At 43.3% G+C, this 19579-nt stretch overlaps 3 protein-coding genes across 3 annotated transcripts; 1 reads left to right on the top strand and 2 right to left on the bottom strand.

Annotated features, from left to right (window-relative positions):
• Nucleotides 1–391: 391 nt before the first annotated feature.
• CSUI_007616 (cpsf a subunit region protein) lies at nt 392–16585 on the top strand. The gene is made up of 13 exons (XM_068067761.1): nt 392–1156; nt 1844–3533; nt 4643–6095; nt 7011–7898; nt 9010–9277; nt 10700–10852; nt 11299–11423; nt 12191–12306; nt 12491–12576; nt 13003–13092; nt 14132–14212; nt 14780–15133; nt 15678–16585. Exons 1-13 carry the CDS (start codon nt 689–691, stop codon nt 15744–15746), a joined length of 5841 nt encoding a protein of 1946 aa, XP_067920265.1. The 5' UTR covers nt 392–688; the 3' UTR covers nt 15747–16585.
• A 421-nt stretch (nt 16586–17006) lies between these two features.
• CSUI_007615 (uncharacterized protein) lies at nt 17007–18755 on the bottom strand (the record flags this gene model as incomplete). The annotated part of the gene is made up of 1 exon (XM_068067760.1): nt 17007–18755. A coding segment is annotated over one exon (408 nt), but the record flags the coding sequence as incomplete, so codon positions are not given.
• A 114-nt stretch (nt 18756–18869) lies between these two features.
• On the bottom strand, nt 18870–19437 carry CSUI_007614 (uncharacterized protein). The gene has a single exon (XM_068067759.1). It carries the CDS (start codon nt 19122–19124, stop codon nt 18993–18995), a length of 132 nt encoding a protein of 43 aa, XP_067920263.1. The 5' UTR covers nt 19125–19437; the 3' UTR covers nt 18870–18992.
• Nucleotides 19438–19579: the final 142 nt, after the last annotated feature.

The raw sequence follows: 19579 nt of genomic DNA, 5'->3' as shown, positions 1-19579 counted from the left end.
TACATACATACATAGACGTACATACATACATACGTATACATACATACATAGACGTACATACATACATACGTATACATACATATACATACATTCACAGCGGCTATCTACATATACAAACCTAGACAGGTAGGTGCAGAAGGTTCGATCTTCTTTTATGTCAAATTGTCTTCTCTCTCCCTCCTCATGAGAAGTTTCTCGGGGTATACTCGCGCTTCAGAGTTGGCGTCAATTTCTTCTCCAAAGATCAAGACTTTTCCTTCTCAGACAACCTACCTCTCTGTAGATCAGAAGCGCGTAGCTATCTAGCTATCTCTCTATTCATTTGTGGGGTCTTTCCTTCTTCATTTGCTCTTTAGTTTCTTGCTGCTTTTCTCTTTCTGTTTGTCCTAGGTTTCATCCTTCACGTTTCATTCTAGCATGCGGTGGTGACCGTGGGTCTCTTCGCGTGATAGATCTGTCTCCGTCTCTCTTTCATATTCTCTCTGCAACTTCTGGCCGAGACAGATTTCTTTCTCACTCTTCTTCATCCTTCCTTCGACCTTATCTCTCTTCTACTTCAAGTGTATGTACACTTGAAGATCATATCTCAGCGATCAATGCACTAGAATTCATTCCTTCCTTTCCTGAGAGGAGCGAGGAAGAAGAAGAAGACGCTAGATCTCCTTGTTCTCTTCAGAAGAATCCAAAGATGAAGAATACGGATGAAAAGTTATCTTCGAAAGAGAAAGAAAAGAAAGAAGAAGAGATCCCTCAAGTAGGGTATCTCGCTTCATGCGGGGGAGATAAACTCTTGAACTTTTGGAATTTAAACTCCTTCTCTCCTTTTCATGGATGTCTCGAGACCGTAGCTGATCTCTTAAGAGAATGCGAAGAAGAAAGTAAGAAGAAGAAGAAAAGTCAAGAAGGTATAGGAGAAGGCGCAAAGAGGCTACTTCCGTGGAAGCAGATACCTACAGAGGAGCTTCTTACGGCTCTCCTGTACTATGACGGGCACCCCTTCGAGGTGAAGAGAAGGAGAGACAGAAAAGAAAAGAAGAAGAAGCAAATCCATGGAGATAGAAAGACAGATGAAGATGAAGAAGAAGCATATCTCTTCGCAGGAGGGGAAGAAGGCCTTCTTCACATTTGGAGTCTAAAGTCTTTACAAATCATACAGGTCAGTTTTAGTCACCTAGTTAGCTATCATCTGCTACACTATATACACATATATATATATACTATACAAGGTGTATAGGCTATACTAGAAGATGTATTTCTTCTCTTGGCAAGAGACAGTGCTCTCTATAGCATGATATGGCTCTCTCGAGTCGTACACGCTCATATACATTCTCTCTAAGATACATACATAGGCATGCATACATATACATACATACATACATAGGCATACATACATACATATGCATACATACATACATAGGCATGCATACATATACATACATACATAGGCATACATACATATACATACATGCATACATAGATACATACATACATACTCTCTATGTATTTGAGATATCTGGGTATATGATCATACATGAATGAGGAGGAACGTTGTAAAGGAAGAAGGCAAGGAAAGAAGAAGAAAAAGGAGAGAGAGATCTAGGAGACGTCATTAAAAAGTATTTTGCATCAAAACAGACAGATCTCTCTCTCTCTGTCTCTCTGTCTCTCCCCTCTGTCTGTCTGCGTCTTTCTTTATCTGTGCATGCGTGTGTGTTGGAGTGTATGGGGAGGGAGAGCGAAACACACATCAGCATAAGTATACTTCTGCCCTTCATTTTCCTTCTTTCTTTCTTTCTTTCTTTCTCTTTCACTCTTTCTCACTTTTCCTTTCTTTCTTTTTCAGTCCTTTCCTCTACCAACTCAGAGCTCTCCAGCCGCTAGAGCATCTCTCATAGGAGAAGAAGAGTCATCCCTTCCCTCTTCTTCATCCTCCAAAGACTTAAATGCCTTCATACGTTCATTCCGTCTTCTTCTTTCGTCTTCTTCTTCGTCTGCGCGTCTGCTTATCTCCCAAGATTCAAATATCCTCTCTCTCTTCTCCCTATCTTCTTCCTCTTCTGTCCTCTCCTCTTCTCTTCCTTTCTCTCTCAACTCCAAGATGTCTTCTCTGCCTAGACATCGGCTCTCTTTCACAGAAAAGAACAAGAAAGAGAAAAAGAAATTACACACGGGAGAAGAGGAGAGTGACAAAGATGAAGAGAAAGAAGAAGAAGAGGAAGAAACACGAGAACGAGACGGAGAATCGATGAATGAAGAAGAAGAAGATTCTTCTTCAAGGAAAAGACTTGCAACACCAGCAAATCCACAGACAAATCAGACATACTCTTATCAACAGCCACCTCAACCGAAGATTGATACAAATGAAGAGACTTCGATTGCTTTCAACACTTCTCAAGCCACCATAGGGTGTGGAACGATGTGTAACGGTTTGTTAGCCATACAAATCACATCAAAAGAACTCCGTGTGGTCTCAGGTATCATGCCATCTCTTCTCTTAGGAGAACCTTTAGATCTGACCGCTTTCATCTTTTCTTCTGAAAATGACGAAGAGAATCTTGTAGACACTCAAGTCAAGAAGAAGAAGGAGAAGGGAGAGGAAGAGGGTGAGGAGGAGGAGGAGGAGAAGAAGAAGAGAGTGAAGCCTCTTAGAGTCGTCCAAGCACGCATCTATGATCCATATATCGTCGTTCTCTATAATAATAGAAGACTACGTGTATGGAAGTTAAACCAGCCGCTATCTTCATCTTTATGTGAAGATCTTTTAGAAGTGTATAGCGAGCATCAGCAGCACTTAGCATCCCTTGAAGGCTTAGATGAACAAGAAAGAAGGAATCTTTGTATCTCCTCTTCATTCTCAATCTCTTTACCGACACCTCCTCCTAGACTCACAGATCTCTTCCTAGAGATTCCTTCTTCTCACCTTCCTCTTTCCTTAAGACAGTCGACCGCGCATATCAAATCGATACAGCTTCTTAACTATACTCCCCGTTCTTATCATCGTCATATCTGTTCTTCTTCCTTTCATCTTTCAGAAGATCCAATGAAGAGAGAAGAAACCAGAGACTTTACTAGCACCACTCTATCTTCTTCTTCTATGATCGGCTCTACCTTACATCTTCTTCCAAATGCCCCAACTTCTCCAAGTGTAGACGTCCCCATGACTTCAGAGGCTCTTTCAGAGACGATGATGGGAGATAGAAGAGGAGGAGGAGAAGAAGAAGAAGAAAGAAAGATCAATCAAGTCAACAACGTTCACTCTCCTTTTCAACAGAAAGAAAGAAAAGATCAACTACCTTTCTCTTCTTCAAAGATCTTCTTATGTGTGGTAATGGTGGTGACAGATAGGAATACTCGGAGAAGAACAGAGAGAGAAAGACGAGTAAGAAGAAGAAATTCGTCAGAGGGAGAATCTTGTATTCCCCTAACTTTTCTTCGGATCTTTGATCTCGGAAGTATGTCTTGTGTCTTCCAGTCTCCTGATCTTCTTCTTATACCTCCTGTCCTTCGTAATGTTCAAGAGACACCGGAAGAAGGTAAGAGAGGAGAGATAAAGAGAGACGTTTCTTCTTTCTTCTTCTGTTTCATTCTCGCCTTCACAGAAGAAGAACCACAACTCGTCTTAGATACATATACGTACAGAGGGGAATCTCACGAGATACAGGTTATCAATACTTTCTTTTCTGTCTTTCTCTTTCGAAACTCTTTGAGAAACCGATCCTTCCGTCCTTCTCAAGATGTAGAGAGATGTCGTTCTCAAGATAGAGAACAGGAAGAGAGAGGAAGTCGAGATGGTGGTGGTAGTCATTAAGGATTCTATGTATGGCTGTGAGAGGAGGGGGGACCTTGTCTGCATCTTTGTATTCTATGAAGAGAAAGGAAGGCAGATCATGCGAAGTAGAGGCAGATGTATGCTTGGCTGTCTGTACAGGTATCGTATCACGTGAGAGTATATATATATATATATATACATACGTGCATACTTGGGCTTTCTTCGATACATGCGTATGTGTATCGATCTCATATATACCATGAGTAGGAAGAGGATGTATATATCTCTGTATCTACAGAATGGTCAACTACACGTGAGCGCACTAGTGTAGACTCATCATGTAGCACATATACACGGATGTCTCTCGTACACGTGGTTCTTCTTTCATGATAAAGCAGCTTACTCTCAGGAACGCCTCTCTTCATATACATATATATATGTATGTCTACTTCCAAAAAGTATATATATATATATATTACTATTAGCACATGTGGGTATGTATGAACGTATTCATGCATGCAAGGAAACTGGAGGGCAGTGATGTGCGTTGAATGCTTTTGACGGGTATGAGTTTGTCTTTTCGTCTTGGTTTGTTTCTTCGGACATACACACGTCCCCTCCTCATTACTTTACTCCATCTATGTTCGCCTTTTCCTTCCTTCCTCGTATATTTACACGACATACATACATACATACGTGTATGTGTTTCTGTGATGTATAGATAGATAGATAGATCAATAGATAGATAGATTAGATGATGTGGAGCTCTATGCATGTATGATGGTGTCTATACCTGTAACCATCTTTTTGAATATACGACTACTGCATGTAAGAAGACGACAATGAAGATGAATATGATGGCTTTGCCTTCAGGAGGCGAGAATATCTCCGTGAGACATCCTTTAACAGGAGCAGATAACCTTACAGCCCAAGAGAAAGCTCTTTTAGATGCTGGACGCGCAGGAACATGTTTAACGGCTGATCCTCGGCTGGAGAGAGTTCGGTGTACAGTATCTCGGTTAAGGAGAGATTGTGCGACGATCATGGAGAGATCTAGTCCTAAAGCCCTAGCTGAGACAGAAGAGTATAGAGAAAGAAAGAATGGAGAAGATGAAGAAGAAGAAACAGGGAGAAAGATGATGATGACAATGGGGGAGAAGAAGATTCCTGCGAAACGCCAGAAGGTAGATAATAAGGTGTCTCGTGGTGGTCTGTCGAATGAAGAAGGTGAAAAGAATGAGAGAGGTGATAGAGAAGACGGGGACAGCATAAGAAATGTTAAGATAAAGAAAGAAACTAATGAGGTAGAACATAGCAAAAGAGAAGAGGAAGAAGGGACACCAAGAAAAGAAGAGAAGGAAGAAGAAGAAAAGAAGATGAAGAGAGAGAGATTAAGTGAGACATGGGTATTGAACGAACTGCTTGAGGAAGTCCTAGGAGCAGAGCTTGTTGATCTGAACCCAAGTGAAGATGATGGACCGACGCTAGTTGTTTTTATCACAGGCCGACCTATACTGATCTATAGAGCTTTCTCTTCTCTCATCTCTCCTTCTAATGCATGCCATAGCGATCAGCCCTCTCCTCTCCCTTCTTCTGCACAGGAGCAAAGCTCTTCTACTTCTTCTCTGCCAGTGGGGCATCCTTCTTCCTCTTCATCTTCTTCTCCTCTCTCGTGGACTCATGATAGCCATTCAAGTCGTGGGAGATCTAGTGAAGCTCGATCTTTGCCGTGTTCGTCGTTTTCTTTTTCTTCTCCTTTTCCTGAAGCGCATCCTTCATTTCCTTTTAGATTCGCTCTTGTACCTCATGATGTCGCGCATCCACTTCCTAGTCGTCCTCTCTCTCTTTCGACTCATCTGCAAAGCTCTTCTCACATTTTCTCTGCACGACACAGGTCTACAGCCTCTTCTTCGGAGGGCGATACCCGAGGAGACGATAGTGAGATAGATCAAGAAAAACTACATGAAGATGAAGAAGAAGAAGAAGCCTTGCCTTCAACATGTACAGGATATGTAGTCCCCTATATGGGTATAGGTGGATGCGGTCGTGGTGCGTTGATCATTCCACCTGTCAATACACCGCAAGGTATCTCTGCTGGGGGTTCTTCTCTCTTTTCATCCAGACAGAATAAACAAGAAAGAGGTTTTTCTTCAGGAGTTTTCTCCGATAAAAGGAAAGACGAAGAAGATACGTCCTCTTCCTCACCTCCTTCTCCGCCTATTCTGTGGCTCACAAGTGAACGAAATCAAGTCTTCATACATCCGCATGCAAGGAAAGATATTATTGCTATGGCTCCCTTTCATGTCGAATCGTCTACGCCTCAAGGGTAAGAAGATGAAAAGGACGAGAAAGACAAGAAAAGGAGAGAAAGAAAAGAATCTGCAAGACTGTCTCTGGGGTCTCTCGTCGTAGTAAAGACTTCATGGGGGGTCTTTCGACTTGGTTCCTATAGACAGATAGATAATGGTGCTGGCGGTAGAATTACTAGACTTGAAGAGCTTCGTTTATCTATTTCCACTCTTTGCATGCATACACACTCCAGCTGTCAGCTGTGTCGATGATGTATACGTGGACGATAGGATACACTCAGATAATACATAACTCACAGGCTATCGGAGTATGTTACACACTACATTTCTTTTCTTTAACTTCTGTGCTGCTCCCGCTCGCGAGGACACGAAAGCAGAGGTAGGGCTCCTATTTTCATGCGCGTCAACGGCTTGCCTGGAGAGGTGGTGTGTGTCTGTGCACCTGGGAAGGACTGAATGGAGAATCTGTCTCAAGAGAGCGGCTTCCATATCCCTAGCTGAACTTACTACACCTGTAGACAAACGTATAGACGGAGAGAAAGAAGAAAAGAGAGAGAGAGAAAGAAAGAATGAAACGTGTCTGTCTGTGTATCACATAGAGGCTAATACACATTGATACCCGGTATATACATGGATCCATTCAAATAAATAACGGAGTGGCAGCACCATCGTGTTCCGACGGACATCGTGTAAAGATAGATAGATTAAAGATAGATAGATTAAAGATAGATGGATAGATAGACGTCTGCATTGTGTCTGCCTGTACTTACATCTAGTCTATCATCGCCTTTTCAAATATAATCTCACCCCTTCCCTTTCGTTGAGGTCTTTCTTCCTTCTGACGAGAGAGACATTGCGCTGTATAGAGATTTGATAGCAGCATGGAAAGTATTCTATGCTGTTTCTTTTATCTTCTTCTATCTTCTTCTCAGGTTTTTTGCCCTTAGTCGGGAGTCATCACGTTTAGAACTTTGTGATCTTCTCCTATCACCTTCTCTAAATATCCTTCCATCCTGTTTCTCTTCAAGACCTTCTTCTTCCTCTTCCTCTCAGTTATCCCCATCATGCTCACCAACTCCTCCTTCAGCCTTTCCTTTGCGAATCTCTTTGAAGGCTTCGTTGCCTACCGCCGCTATACCTCTTAACGCTACACCGACGCATGTTTGTATCTCCGCAGGGAGTCTGTATGTGCATCCACTGATCTTATCAGCTTACCAGAAGGCTCTTGGATCGAAGAAGAAAGGTCTTGGGAGTGTATATACACAGACGTCGAGTCAGGATGATGATCTTCTTCCGAAGATTTTCATCTCTTTATCCCCTCAACGTCGACATTCTACCATTCCTTTCATTTCTCTATACAACCGGTATAAAACTTCTCTCTCCTCTCCTCATGGAGGGGGGGGACGTCAAGCTGGAATGGGATCAGGGGGAGATAGTCATCTACTTCAGCCAAGTCAAATCGATTGTCCCCTACCCTCTTATCTAAGAGGTCGATTGATAGCTGTGGCTGTATGGCATGAAGGCGCAGAAGTCCCTATGGTAGAAGAATGTCTCACCGAAAGAAATGCTTTACAATTAGAGCAGTTAGAACTTGAAGGAAAGAAACGCCTCACAACGAACAAAGGACAGTCTGATCCGTCACAGGGCCAGGGTAATAATGAGAATGAGAGTGGCTTGGAGAATAAGGATCTTCTTGTTGACATCTCACCCAATCCTTATCTCGTTGCATGCACCAATAAAAGGATTGAAGCGGCACATAAACTTGGGAAGATCTATGAGATTCGTCTCTATCATGAAATGAATATGGAGGCTCCCATTGCGTAAGTCATGTGGGGGATAGACAGATGAAAAGGAAAGGGGAGAAGAAAGGAGTGAAGAGCTAAGGATGTTTCAGAGAGAAAAAGAGATAGATAGGTGTTCAGGAAGAACCCAACTGGAAAGCATTCCTTGGAAGAGGAATCTCTTTCTTTCTTGTTTTGGCTTAGAAAAGTCACCCCCTCCTGGAATAGAGAGAGACAGATAGCTTGGGTTCATCCTCATCATTTGCTCTACTATTATGTTATTCTCCTGTGTCGATAGATAGCTGGATCCACTCATACCTACTTCTTAACATCCCCCCTTTCCACTGCTCCTCTTCTCTCATTAGAGCGTCTTTCTCCTCCCCCCAACTTCTTCTTGTTCCTCCTCTTGTTCTCTTGGTCTTCTCAACCTTTCCATTCCTCATCTTCTTCTAGTAGTCCTACCGCAAACGTGAGAGGAATGAGAGGGCGTTTCTCTCAGACTTTCTATGAGGGATCTTCAAGATCATCTTCTCTTCCTTTCTCAGTAGCTGACGTCATGCATATACCTCCACATTGAAAATGTAGAGGGGATAGAGAATAGATTTGGAGAAGTCAGTTGAAAAGGCGACACCTCTGGTTCGAAGTTTCTTCGTCTATTTGACTGAGAAAGGAGAAGTTGCATATGCCTCCTCCTTGATGTAAAGAAATTCAGTGATGGTTGCCCTGCATGCTTTCCCTCTATCCCTTTGTATGGTGAATGTATCTCGCGCTTGTGCTTAGTGACTGCCTGTGGAGTGTTTTCACCCTAAGAACTCTTATGTATGTCGGTCGTGTGTCTCTTGGTTCTTTCGCATAAGGCATAGCTCATATACGATCTAACGGATAGGTGAACTCACAGCACTCTCGCTGGAACTTCCCTTGTATACGGCTATATGTATGTCTCTAGGATATCTAATAGATAACGTGTATATGCATAAAATCATGCACACATATGAATGCACAGTCTACAAATCCGTATATATTTCTAGATCTATCTGTATCTATCTACCAATGTATATACATATATATCGTCTTACTACATGCAATCTTCTATAGAAGGGTGTCTGCGTCTTAGTATGGTTTGAATCTGTCTTGATCTTTCTGCCTTTAGATCTTACACATTAAGAACATGCGAGGAAGTCATGAGTTCTTCGTTTATCTCTCTTGATGGAGTCGAGTATCTCGGAGTAGGGGTGGGAGTGCCTCTCTCAGAGCAAATCGAATGTAGTGGAAGATTGTATCTCTTCAAAATACCGGCTGTATGTACACCTAGTGGAAGTGGCAATACCTTATCAGAGACAACTTCAACGACAAGCAGCAGCAGCGGCAGCAGCGCTTCCTCTACTGCCATGCCTCCCCACGATGGAAATACTCTCCAGGTATGTATGTGTTTCTTGTCCTCTTTCTTCTTCTCCTTCTTCAAACATATAGAGATGTTCGCTCATCATTTCCTCGTACCCTTCTCTCAGATCATAGTCAGTCAGGTCGTCTTGCTCTCTTTCTTGCTTTTTTTTGCTTTTTCCTCCTAGATCCTTCTTCACTTCTTCGCTCTTTCACTGTACGTATGTGTCTACAGAAGAAAGAATTCCTCTCATAGCAGCAGTCGTTGGATTGCGAAGTGTCTATCTCGTCTTTAGTGAACATGCCTGTCGGGCCCCCATATCGGTTGACTTCTCTTAGACGAGGAGACAGCTTCTCTCCAGTACTGCTCTTTAAGCACGTAGTATAGACCGATAGAGAGAAGGCTCGAATCGACCTGAGTTCACAGGAAGTTTAGAATGTGGGGATGACGTTCGTTGAATCCTGCTTATCTACAGCACGTAATATAATGGAGGTGTTTCACACGCGGAGAAGATCGATCTCTACATATTTGTATGTATGTACATGTTTGTATATCTGTATCTCTCGCTCTCTCTATATATATACGTGTTGTCGCTATGGCTGGGAGGCAGCCATATGCGACCGTTGTGGAGTCTGTGTAGGCCTCCTTATACTCGGAGAAGGAAATAAGTGTGCCTCTCTTACTCCTCTTCCTGCTCATGTGAAGACAGTCTTGTGCAAGGCAAAGGTGTCCGAAGTGCTTCTCTTGGGGAGAAAGAGACTTCTTCTTCCGATGAGTTATATCTGTCTTCTTGCTTCAATCAGTACACTCCTGGAATCTTACCTTGAACTCTGGCCTTGATCTAATCACTTAGCCCTCTATATGTTCACCAATACTACGGACAGAGCTCTACCTAAGACAAGGCGATTTATCTATCTATTCATCTCTTCATTAACTCTCCGGTATCTGCCGGTTTCTTTCATGTAAGATAGCGTTTATCTTCTGCAGCTGCGCCTTCATAGGAAGAGCACAAAGCTTTCAGTTTATTTCTCCTGTACATGGATGAAAAACGCGTGGGTCCATCTACTTCAAAGAGAGGGTACTTGCCTGTCTTCCTCTGTATCGATACACTCCTTGCCGAGCTTCTTCAGTCAGTCGTAAAGAAGCTTCACATCTTTTCTTCAGCTGTTCTTCTTATTCTTCTTTTACTTACTTACCTTCAATAGAAGAGGTCTAACTACAACGCATGTCTTGACATGCGTTGTAGCTAGACCTCTCTTTAACTACAAGAGGTCGTTATCATGATCACTGGCTCTTTTTCTTCATTCTCTCTCTCACTATTATGACTATTCTAACTCTTCATCTTCTTCTTCTCAACTCTCCTATACATTGCCAACCCGAGTCTCTCCTTTCTTCATGTTCTGTCTTCTTCTTGTCTCTTTCTTGTCTCCTTCTTCTACGTGATTCTTTTCTTCCTCAGGGAGATGAAGTCTTGAATGCACCTCCAGAGCGTCTAGACCTCCTAGCAGATATCGTTCTCAATGGCCCCGTTACAGTCGTCGGAGGCTTCTTTTCCTCTCCGACTGAAAGGTCGTATATTGTTCATACCGTAGGATCAAGGCTCTTTGTTCATGTAAGGGAAGAAGACAGGTGTGCAAGACTTCATTCTCTTTTTCTTGGAATTCTTTTCTTTCTCTTCGAAAGAGTCGACACCTTCTATTGGGAGGATAGATTGAGATGGCTTGCTGTCCAGAGGTCATCTCTACGCACGTGTGAGGGATTGATATGGGGTGTTCAGAATGCAGATAGAAGATAAGAGAAGAATGTGGTAGCTTGATGTGATTTATTGACGTTGGAGGGGGGGAGGGATGGTGCTACAGTGAGGGAGATTTCTACTCTAAGGTGTATGGACACCGAGCGTTTGTGGATATCGTTGTCCCCGAGCTTACTCCCGTGGATAGATAGATAGATAGAGTGGGGTGTCTATGCGTATCTCCCAGTGGAGTGTTTACTTGTTCGAGTGTCGTTTTTCATTGTGTTTCGATATATGTTCTTCGTTCTTTTTTCTTTCTCTTCTAGGAGATGGAAGGAAATAAGTTTCTACGGGGAGCCTTTAGTGACGCATCTGTATGTATTACAGACGTCGCGAACACGAGGAATTTCTTTCTCGTTGCCGATGCCTTGAAAGGTCTCTCCCTGGTCTCGTAAGTCGGCAGAAAAAGAAGTGCAAAAGGAGAAAGCAGAGTCGAGACGAAGACGAGAAGAAAGAAGAAGAGACCTGGGTGATTGAGAGGGGAAGAGAGGACATGTCATTTCTGTATGAGGGTATCTCCATGGAATGGGAGCTAGCATGGCATGTGTTGTCTTTCTCGGAATCTTCGCTTTGGTTAGCTTATCAGGCCCTCGCTGTCTTTGGAAGAGTCTCTTGCTTTTTTTGTCTTTCATCCTGGATATTGTTTATCTCTTCGTATACCTTCCCTCGTATAGATTGAAGGAGCGATGACAGGTGACATGAAACAAGCAAACCTACTGTGAAGGTCGGGTGTACGTACACCCAGCAGCGGGGGGGAGAGGAGAAGATGTTTTCCTTTTGGTGATTCTCTCAAGATAGCATCGGACACACTGCAGTCAGATAGAGAGAAGTAGCCACGTGGAGAAGGAAACAACGATAGAGCTGAAGAGATTGCGTCTCTCTCAGTCCTCTCTGCCGTTTCCTAGGTCGAAGGAGAGAGCTGAGAGAGAGCTCTTTTCGTCTCTCTTCTAATGACTGAAAGGGGGATGTGATGGTCAAGACATAGAGGACGACAAGAAAGAAAGAGGCTGCATGTGATATGTACCTGTACCTTTATCGATGGTATCTTTCCGCCTATCATTCTCACCTCACTAGACTTCCTCCTTTCTCTCGAAAGGTGTTGTGCCCCTACTCCGTTATCACACTCTCTACTGTGGTGTCTTTCTTCTTTTCTTGTAGATGGCAATATGATTCCGAAGGAGACTCTCGCAAGATTACGAACATCGCTCGAACTTTCCCTCGATGCGATCTCCCCGTCATGTCATGCGGCTTCATTTCTCTAGGACAAGACCTAGGTAAAGTCAACAGAGTAGTCTCTCTTTCATTCTTTTCTTCTTCTTATGTCCTTCAACTCTTTCATTCTTCTCCTTCTTTGCCTCTCCTTTCTACTCTCTAGATGCTTTCTCCGAGTAAACAGCTTCCCGTCGTGGTGTATATACATCTTGTTTTGTGAGTTTGTCTTCTTCTTGTTCTTCACAGGCATGCTAGCGACAGATATCAACGGAAATGTTCGGTTATTCTCCTATAATGCCAATAAAACGACCCCTGGCTTCGAAAAACTCGATGTAAGGTGTACAGACAGCACAGTTGCTGCCTTCTTTCCTTCCGTCTGTCATAAAGGTGCGAACGAGACAGTTTGGAAAGAAAAAGAAGATCTCCTGGATACAGTGACAGTTCGCAAGGAATTTCTCACTTGGTTCATATTGCTTTTATGTCTAAAGAGAGTTCTAGTATTGAAGAAAGACAGCGAACGAGAAAGAAAGAAAGAAAGAAGTTAGCACGAGAGAGTCGGAGAAGTAGAGAGAGACAGCAGGAGGTTACATCACGTGTATGTATTCCATTCATAGAGACAAAAAATAGACCGACAACCGTCTGTCTCGGTATGTTAGAATCCAAATGACACCCCCCTTCTGATCAGAGATATGTTTCTCTTTATGTGCAACTCGTTCTGTTGCTTTTTCTCAATGGATGTCCTTTTTCTTCTTTGTTAGATCTTAAGATGCGATGGAGAAGATCACTGCGCTGATGGTTGTCTAACAAGATTACGACCCCTTACTATTGATTCGGAGACTGTCGCCATTGTAAGGAAGGAAGTTTCTTGAATCTTCTTTCTTCCTGTCGCGTCGTTAACAAAGAAAGACATGCAAGAATAGGAAAAATACTTTTCTCCTTTAGCTGGCTTTAGAAAGGAATGAGTTCCGATCTTTTCTGGTTTTCTTCGTCTTCTTCTTCTTCTGTCTTTCATTCGCATGTAGGCTTTGTCAGGTTCTATCCTGTTTCGTTCTTCTCGTGTTTAGCGTTATAGATCTGGATGTGTGAAAGGAAGAAAGAGAGACAAATCACGAGCCCATGATATAAGGTACTCGTCTGTATATGTTTTATAGACTGACACGCTAGCAAGAAGACTTGGCTGGCAGGTAGACACAGTGATTTGATGCAGATGTGATGAGAGTGAGAATATCCTCTTGTATGAATCGAAGCAACAGTGGCTAGCTCAATGCATACTGGCACTGTCTCTCCTTTTGGAGTTCGTTCCTGCAAAATGGGGAGGTCTTGAAGGAATCCCTGTTGTAATCCATCACATCTACATAGTCCGTCATACTTTAGACGAGCTCATAGAGGTTGAATGGATAATGGGTAAAAGTCTGTATGTATGTCTAAGTATCTATGCATGTATATGTGTATGTATCTGTATATGTCTGTATGCATGCATGTGTATGTGTATCTATGTATGTCTGTGTACATCTATCTATGTATGCATCGACGTATCTGTGTATTCATGTATATATGAGCAGACGTGTCTATGTGTGTCGTTTGATTTCATTAACGTCGTTGGCTGCTTGTTGGTGAGTTCCTTATAAATTGAATCGATATGTCTTCTCTCTTCTTTACTTGTATGAGATTCTTCAATGAAGGAGAAGAAACAAGAGAGAATATGTTTTTTCTCTCCCTAGAGCATGTGAGAAGTTTCTGCCAGCAAGGGGGATACCTTAGGGCAGAAGGCATGTCTGTTACTGTGTATGAAAAGTCTCACAGGAATGAGGAAAGGCAACGCCTTTGTGGCGATAGAGACATGCATATGATCTCTCTCTTGCAATGTCTGGTGTATGTACACGGCAGCTTGGTGAAGGTGTTGATGGCTCGTCGTTTCTCTTTCGTCTTGTTCCTCCCGAGGACTTTCCATTTCTTCAAAGTCTTCAGGTAAGATCTTCTTTTCTTCTGCTGACTTCTTCGGTCGATTCTTACGCTTTTTCTCTGATGATCATTCGAAACAACCCGGGGGAGAGAGCAAAGATCTCGGCTGTTTTCGAGTTGAAGACAAAACAAATATCTCTATCTGTCTATCTATAACCATGTAGGAAAGAGAAGAAGAAAAGAAGAATGGCGGGTGTTTTTCTAGATGCACATAACCCAGTATATCTATCATTGGGTCTACTGCAGAGAATTCGTGTGTATGTACATACAGCCCGGATATTTGAGACAGTCCTGCCACTAGGTCAAACTTTTCTTTTGAATCTGATTGATCTCTTCGACATCAGGAGCACTCAGAGTGATGTGTGACGTGTGTGTCTCTTCCTTAAACTCTTTGTGGGACTCTTCTTCTATCTGTAAGTATGGCCTATTTGAATAGCCTCTAAGAGAAAGGCTAGATTGCGAAACGCGACTCATCAGTGTGAAAATCTCAGGCGTGTTCTTGATCGTAGCAGTTCTTCCCATCCATCGATAAATTTTTTCTTTTCTCTATCGTTTCTTTCTGTCGTTCTTCAGGATCGTATGGCAGGTTACCTTCCTTCTCCCTTAGGTCTGAATCCTCTTAGCGCTCGACTACCAAGTGGCAATGTATCTCTATGGACGAAGATCTCTTTCCGTCAGGGGAGACATTGCTCATCTTCTCTACGAAGGTCTTCTTATTCGAAAAAAGATAGTGTGTTAACAAGCCGTAAGCGTATGCTTGATCTTTCTCTCCTCAAAAGCTTACCGTTTCTCTCTGTTCCTGTATTGGAAGGACTTCTCAAGCCTCTCTTGATCGAAGAAGAAGAAGAAGACATCAGGGCAGAAGAGGAGGAAGAAGACGAAGAGAAGAAGAAAGANNAAACAAGTCTTTCTCAATTTCAATCTCCTGTAAGGTGTTCCTCTTTTTGAAGGCGGATAGAGGGACTTCACTATATGGAAAGGGATGATAAACTTCTTGTCTCTGGACTAGAGATGGTTTATCTCATTCCTTTTAAGAAGATTTCCTAACCTGGATGCGATGCTATCTCGCTGCTACCAGACGCGGAGGGGCTCAGTTTATACGTGTATTGCTAGCTTCTTATCCTTTTTGTCTAGATTTCTCTCTTAGAAGCAACTTCTTCTATCCCGCTAGCTGTCAGAAGTCGAGACATAAGCCGTCTGTCACTCGCTTGATTTCTTTGTGTATGATTGANNCTATTTTGTCTACGACTCACGCGTTGGAGACATAGATGAGAGTGCCTGTGTGTCTCCTGGTGATGACCACGATGCTTGGACAGACCTCAGTAAACTTGCTCTGATCTGTCGTCATCGGCAATGAAAGGTCCCACAATACGTAGAGTGAATGAAGGTAAAGCGAATGAGAGCTTCCCCAAGCGTTCAAGCTAGGATGAACAACTTCGAGTATTTGTATGTATTGGTTCTGTGCTTTCAGGCTGCCCTTCGGGCGTATCTTGCTTCAACAGGTTTCTTTGATGGAGGGTACACACGCCTTCTTTCCTAGTAGATAGATATCTTTCTCTTCACTCTTACACCCTTAGTCTCCGGAAGATGCGGAGGCGCCATTCGTCTTTTATCGATTTCTCTTGTGTAACTGTGTATACCTAGTTCTACCGCCTGTTAACGACTTGGCGAACATTTTTAGTCAAGCAGAGACTCAAAGAGCAAAGAAGAGAAGTTAACGTATGGCCGATTGGCATTTCGGTGGTGCAAAGCCTTAGGGTGACAATCATCAGTTAGATGAGCTGGCGGAAGAGAGAGCGTGAGATCTTTCAGTAGAGACGATCCAGTGATAGCTCATCGCCGTCACTTCCGAGAAAACCTTTTTTCGCTCCTCTCAATAGGTGACAACTGTGAAGAGAAGTTAAGTGCGGTTACATGGAGAGAATTCTATCTAGCTCAAGCTCCAACTGTTGCTACGAGGACTACCGCGTAACGACACTATGCGGCTTCAGCTTCACCCTTGCATTGAACTAGTCTCCTGCGCCTCGGAGCACAGGAGACTGATGATCGGCTCATCGTCGCCTGAGGCGTCACCCGATACGGTTTTCAACGGTTCGTTTCTTTTCCTTACTCTAGCAGTCTCTTTGAGTCATTGAAGTGTGAGTTCTGTGACGTGTGTCGCTCGAGGATGGGCCACTTTGTGATCATTAGCTGTCGTGGTGTGATAATGCCGAGTGCTTTTTCGCCTGTGTTAGTGTTAGGGAGATCAAGAAGCGCCTCTCGAACTGTGTGCTGAGTTAAGGGTTGTTTCAAGTGGGTCCCTGGTATGGAAAAGCTACCTGTCTGCCGTGCGGCACAGTATAAACGATTGCATGACAGCGTGCTTGAACGGTTACATGACAGCTTGCTCAAACTTGTGACTGCACTAAGCTGACATTGAAGAGACAAAACTAACCAAGCCTGGATGGATGGATGGATGTACCTGGGAGAGCGTGCTGATCGTCCTAGTAAGTAAAACAGAAGACTCTTTTTCTCCGGACTGCACGGTAGTCGAGTGAACACCACGTGGGATAGGGACGGGGTTTGTATGAAGAGAGGGAAAGGTAGCGACACGCTTTCGCCATTCTAACTGCCGTTCTCTGACCTCAGAGGTAAAGACGAGGACATCAACAACGTTTCTCGTCGAAAAAGTGAAAAGAAAAAGGAAACCTAACGAAACGTAGAGCCGATCCTGCCCGGTTGGCGCTGGAGGGCTCATACGTCAGCTGTTTCAAAGATCATCTTCGTACTCAACCATAAAACACACACAAAGAAAGTCTGACCATAGTTTTTACCTGCGTTTTAGATCGATCAACAGCTGCACCTTAGGCACACCCTGGACGGTTTCTAGTGAGAACGACGCTGCAATGAACTGATTACACCAGTGGACTTCAAAACTGAAAGAATAACAAATAAACTAGAGCTGTCTGTACAGAGAGCTCCTTGCGCTCTCTAAAAGGCATGTCGTTTGAGACTGTGAGTTAGTCTTTCTCCTACATGGTAGGGGTGCTTTCGAAGTTCAGGAATCTCATCTCTTACGCATCTCCTCGGTTTACGAGACCATGTCGAGAAGAACACTCTCACCGAAGTCCTGGTTGCTTGGGAAAGCACTTCAGATAGACTTAGTCTTCGTATTGTCTTACAAAAAGAACCTTCTCTTCATGTCCGTACCTTCGTCTCTGCACCTCCGTACTTTCTTCTCTTTATCTCCGTACTTTCTTCTCTTTATCTCCGTACCTTCTTCTCTTTATCCCCTGGTACTTTCTATATACAACTTCACACAAGGATATCTGTGTGAAGTATGTCTGAGGCGTATCCTAGCTTAATGAAACCAGTGGGTCTTATGGTTGACAGATCGGTACCTAGTAAGCTATTCTACCACTTGTCTCTATACGTTTCTACGATGATGATACGCGCGCCCTCCGAACGTATCTTCTTTGTTCTGCTGTGCCTGTACAGCATCCACTCACCATCACATATGCGGAGAGATACCTAGCCGGGGCGCTGACACTGCAGTTTTTGAGATATACTTCGCCGGCTGTCTCCGCTCTCCGTAATCTCCGTCGTCATGAAAACTCAATTGTTATGATGACTCTTCTATCCCTTTTCTTCTTCCGAGCCCAGGAGGAAGGGCGGGGCCTTCGCTTTCATCCCTTCGGCTTCCTTTCAACCCTTGGGGCATGACAAGCTCACTCGATAAAACAACCCTCTCACACAACTGCCTGTAATACATACTTCTCTCCTTACTACTGAAGGAGATGAAGAACGTAGGGAAAGAGCGTGAAAGGCTTCTTTCTCAAGTCTCTACGTTCACGTTGTCCACCTCAAACCTTACAGGTTAACGTTGTCCACCTCAAACCTTACAGGTTAATGAAGAACGCATCCTCCTATCGACCCCTCTCCTTCCGTCGTACTGGAAACGAATGACCGTATTTCTTCTTTCTCACCCTTCACCAGTATACATGTACCTATGTAGGTATCTACACACACATAGGCTTTGGGTAAGGGAGAGCATGCGAGCAATAAGTGAATAGAAAGAGCTTTCTCCTTCACTCTTCATGTGAAGCTTCATACAAACAGAGACAAGACCGTGTCAGACCCACGAGTGCACAAGTCTCCTTCTTATTCATGATCCTTTCTCGAAGCTAGTGATACATACTCCCCCCTGTCTCCTCCTAGAGCCAACTCTCTAGCTTCTCCAGTTGTCGCATTACTATTGGGATAGCTACAGCCTCGAGTGGTTTCGCATGAAGGCCATAGACCCGGAGGCGAGAGAGGATCATTCTGATTACTAGACACGGGAGTTTCATCGCTAAGACTACTCGTTCCGACGGGTGGACAGTGAGAGAATAGACGACATGAGGGTGAAATAGAAGTTGAGGAAGAAGAAGAGAGAGGCTGAGATTGAGAAGGATCGGAGAGAAAGGATAAAGTCTCTGTTTGACTTGTCCATTGATGAGGATGATGTCTTAGACTTCTCTTGCTGATTAAGCTACATGAAGTGAAGAAGAAAAACAAGACAGGAGAAAAGTTCTAAAATGGAGGTGAGAGATAGAGAGAATCACTTTCCATTCCATTTCCGCATGCATGAATACATAAGGAGGATACAGGGTCTACAGTAGATGACGACTACAAAGAGTCACAATGTATCTGTTTCCGTAGAGAAGTCTCTGATAATGTCCTAGAGAGATTCTGTCTAGAGAGTCAAAGATGGCCACCCCTGGCATGACGAAATGAAGTGAGAAGCCCCAGAATGGCTTCTACTACTCTAGCGAGCACGCTTCTGTACTTCTCGATCTAGGGAAGCAGCAAGGTAAGGACGTGATAAAGAAGGGGCGATAGAGGGTTGTAAGAGGAATGTATAGAAATGAGACGAAAGGATGTAAAGAAAAACAGTCATAAAAAGATAAATAAGGAAATGAAAAGAAAAAGTGCTTTCGATCCTGGCCTAGTATGTACTCAAAAAAAAAGACATCTCGTACCTGCGCATGGATGAACCGAGGGAAGAAAGAAAGACGAGACCTTACGTCCAACTACACCATGAAAGTGAGGAGGAAGATATCTACTTGCATGTCATTCTACCGCCGTAGATAGGATTTTATACTTGTGCAACAACGTAGCTGATTGAAGACTCTCAACAGCAGAGAAGGGTCACTCTATTCATATATAGATATATAGATAGATACTCTAATTAGCTAACTAACTAAATAGCTAGCTAACTTTTCCGCACAACTAAAGAATATATGTGTCGTCTACAGCAGGTTTCGTATGCAGCAAAGCATGCTGATCTATTCCTGCCTTCAAAACCGAAGAAGCTACGCGCCTTTCTCCTATGTGATAGATAGATAGATAGAT

The sequence above is a fragment of the Cystoisospora suis genome, assembly GCF_002600585.1.
Source record: "Cystoisospora suis strain Wien I chromosome Unknown contig_4078, whole genome shotgun sequence".
NCBI lineage: Eukaryota > Apicomplexa > Conoidasida > Eucoccidiorida > Sarcocystidae > Cystoisospora > Cystoisospora suis.
The sequence above is the reverse complement of the archived record's forward strand: the minus strand, read 5'-3'. Positions and strand labels throughout refer to the sequence as shown.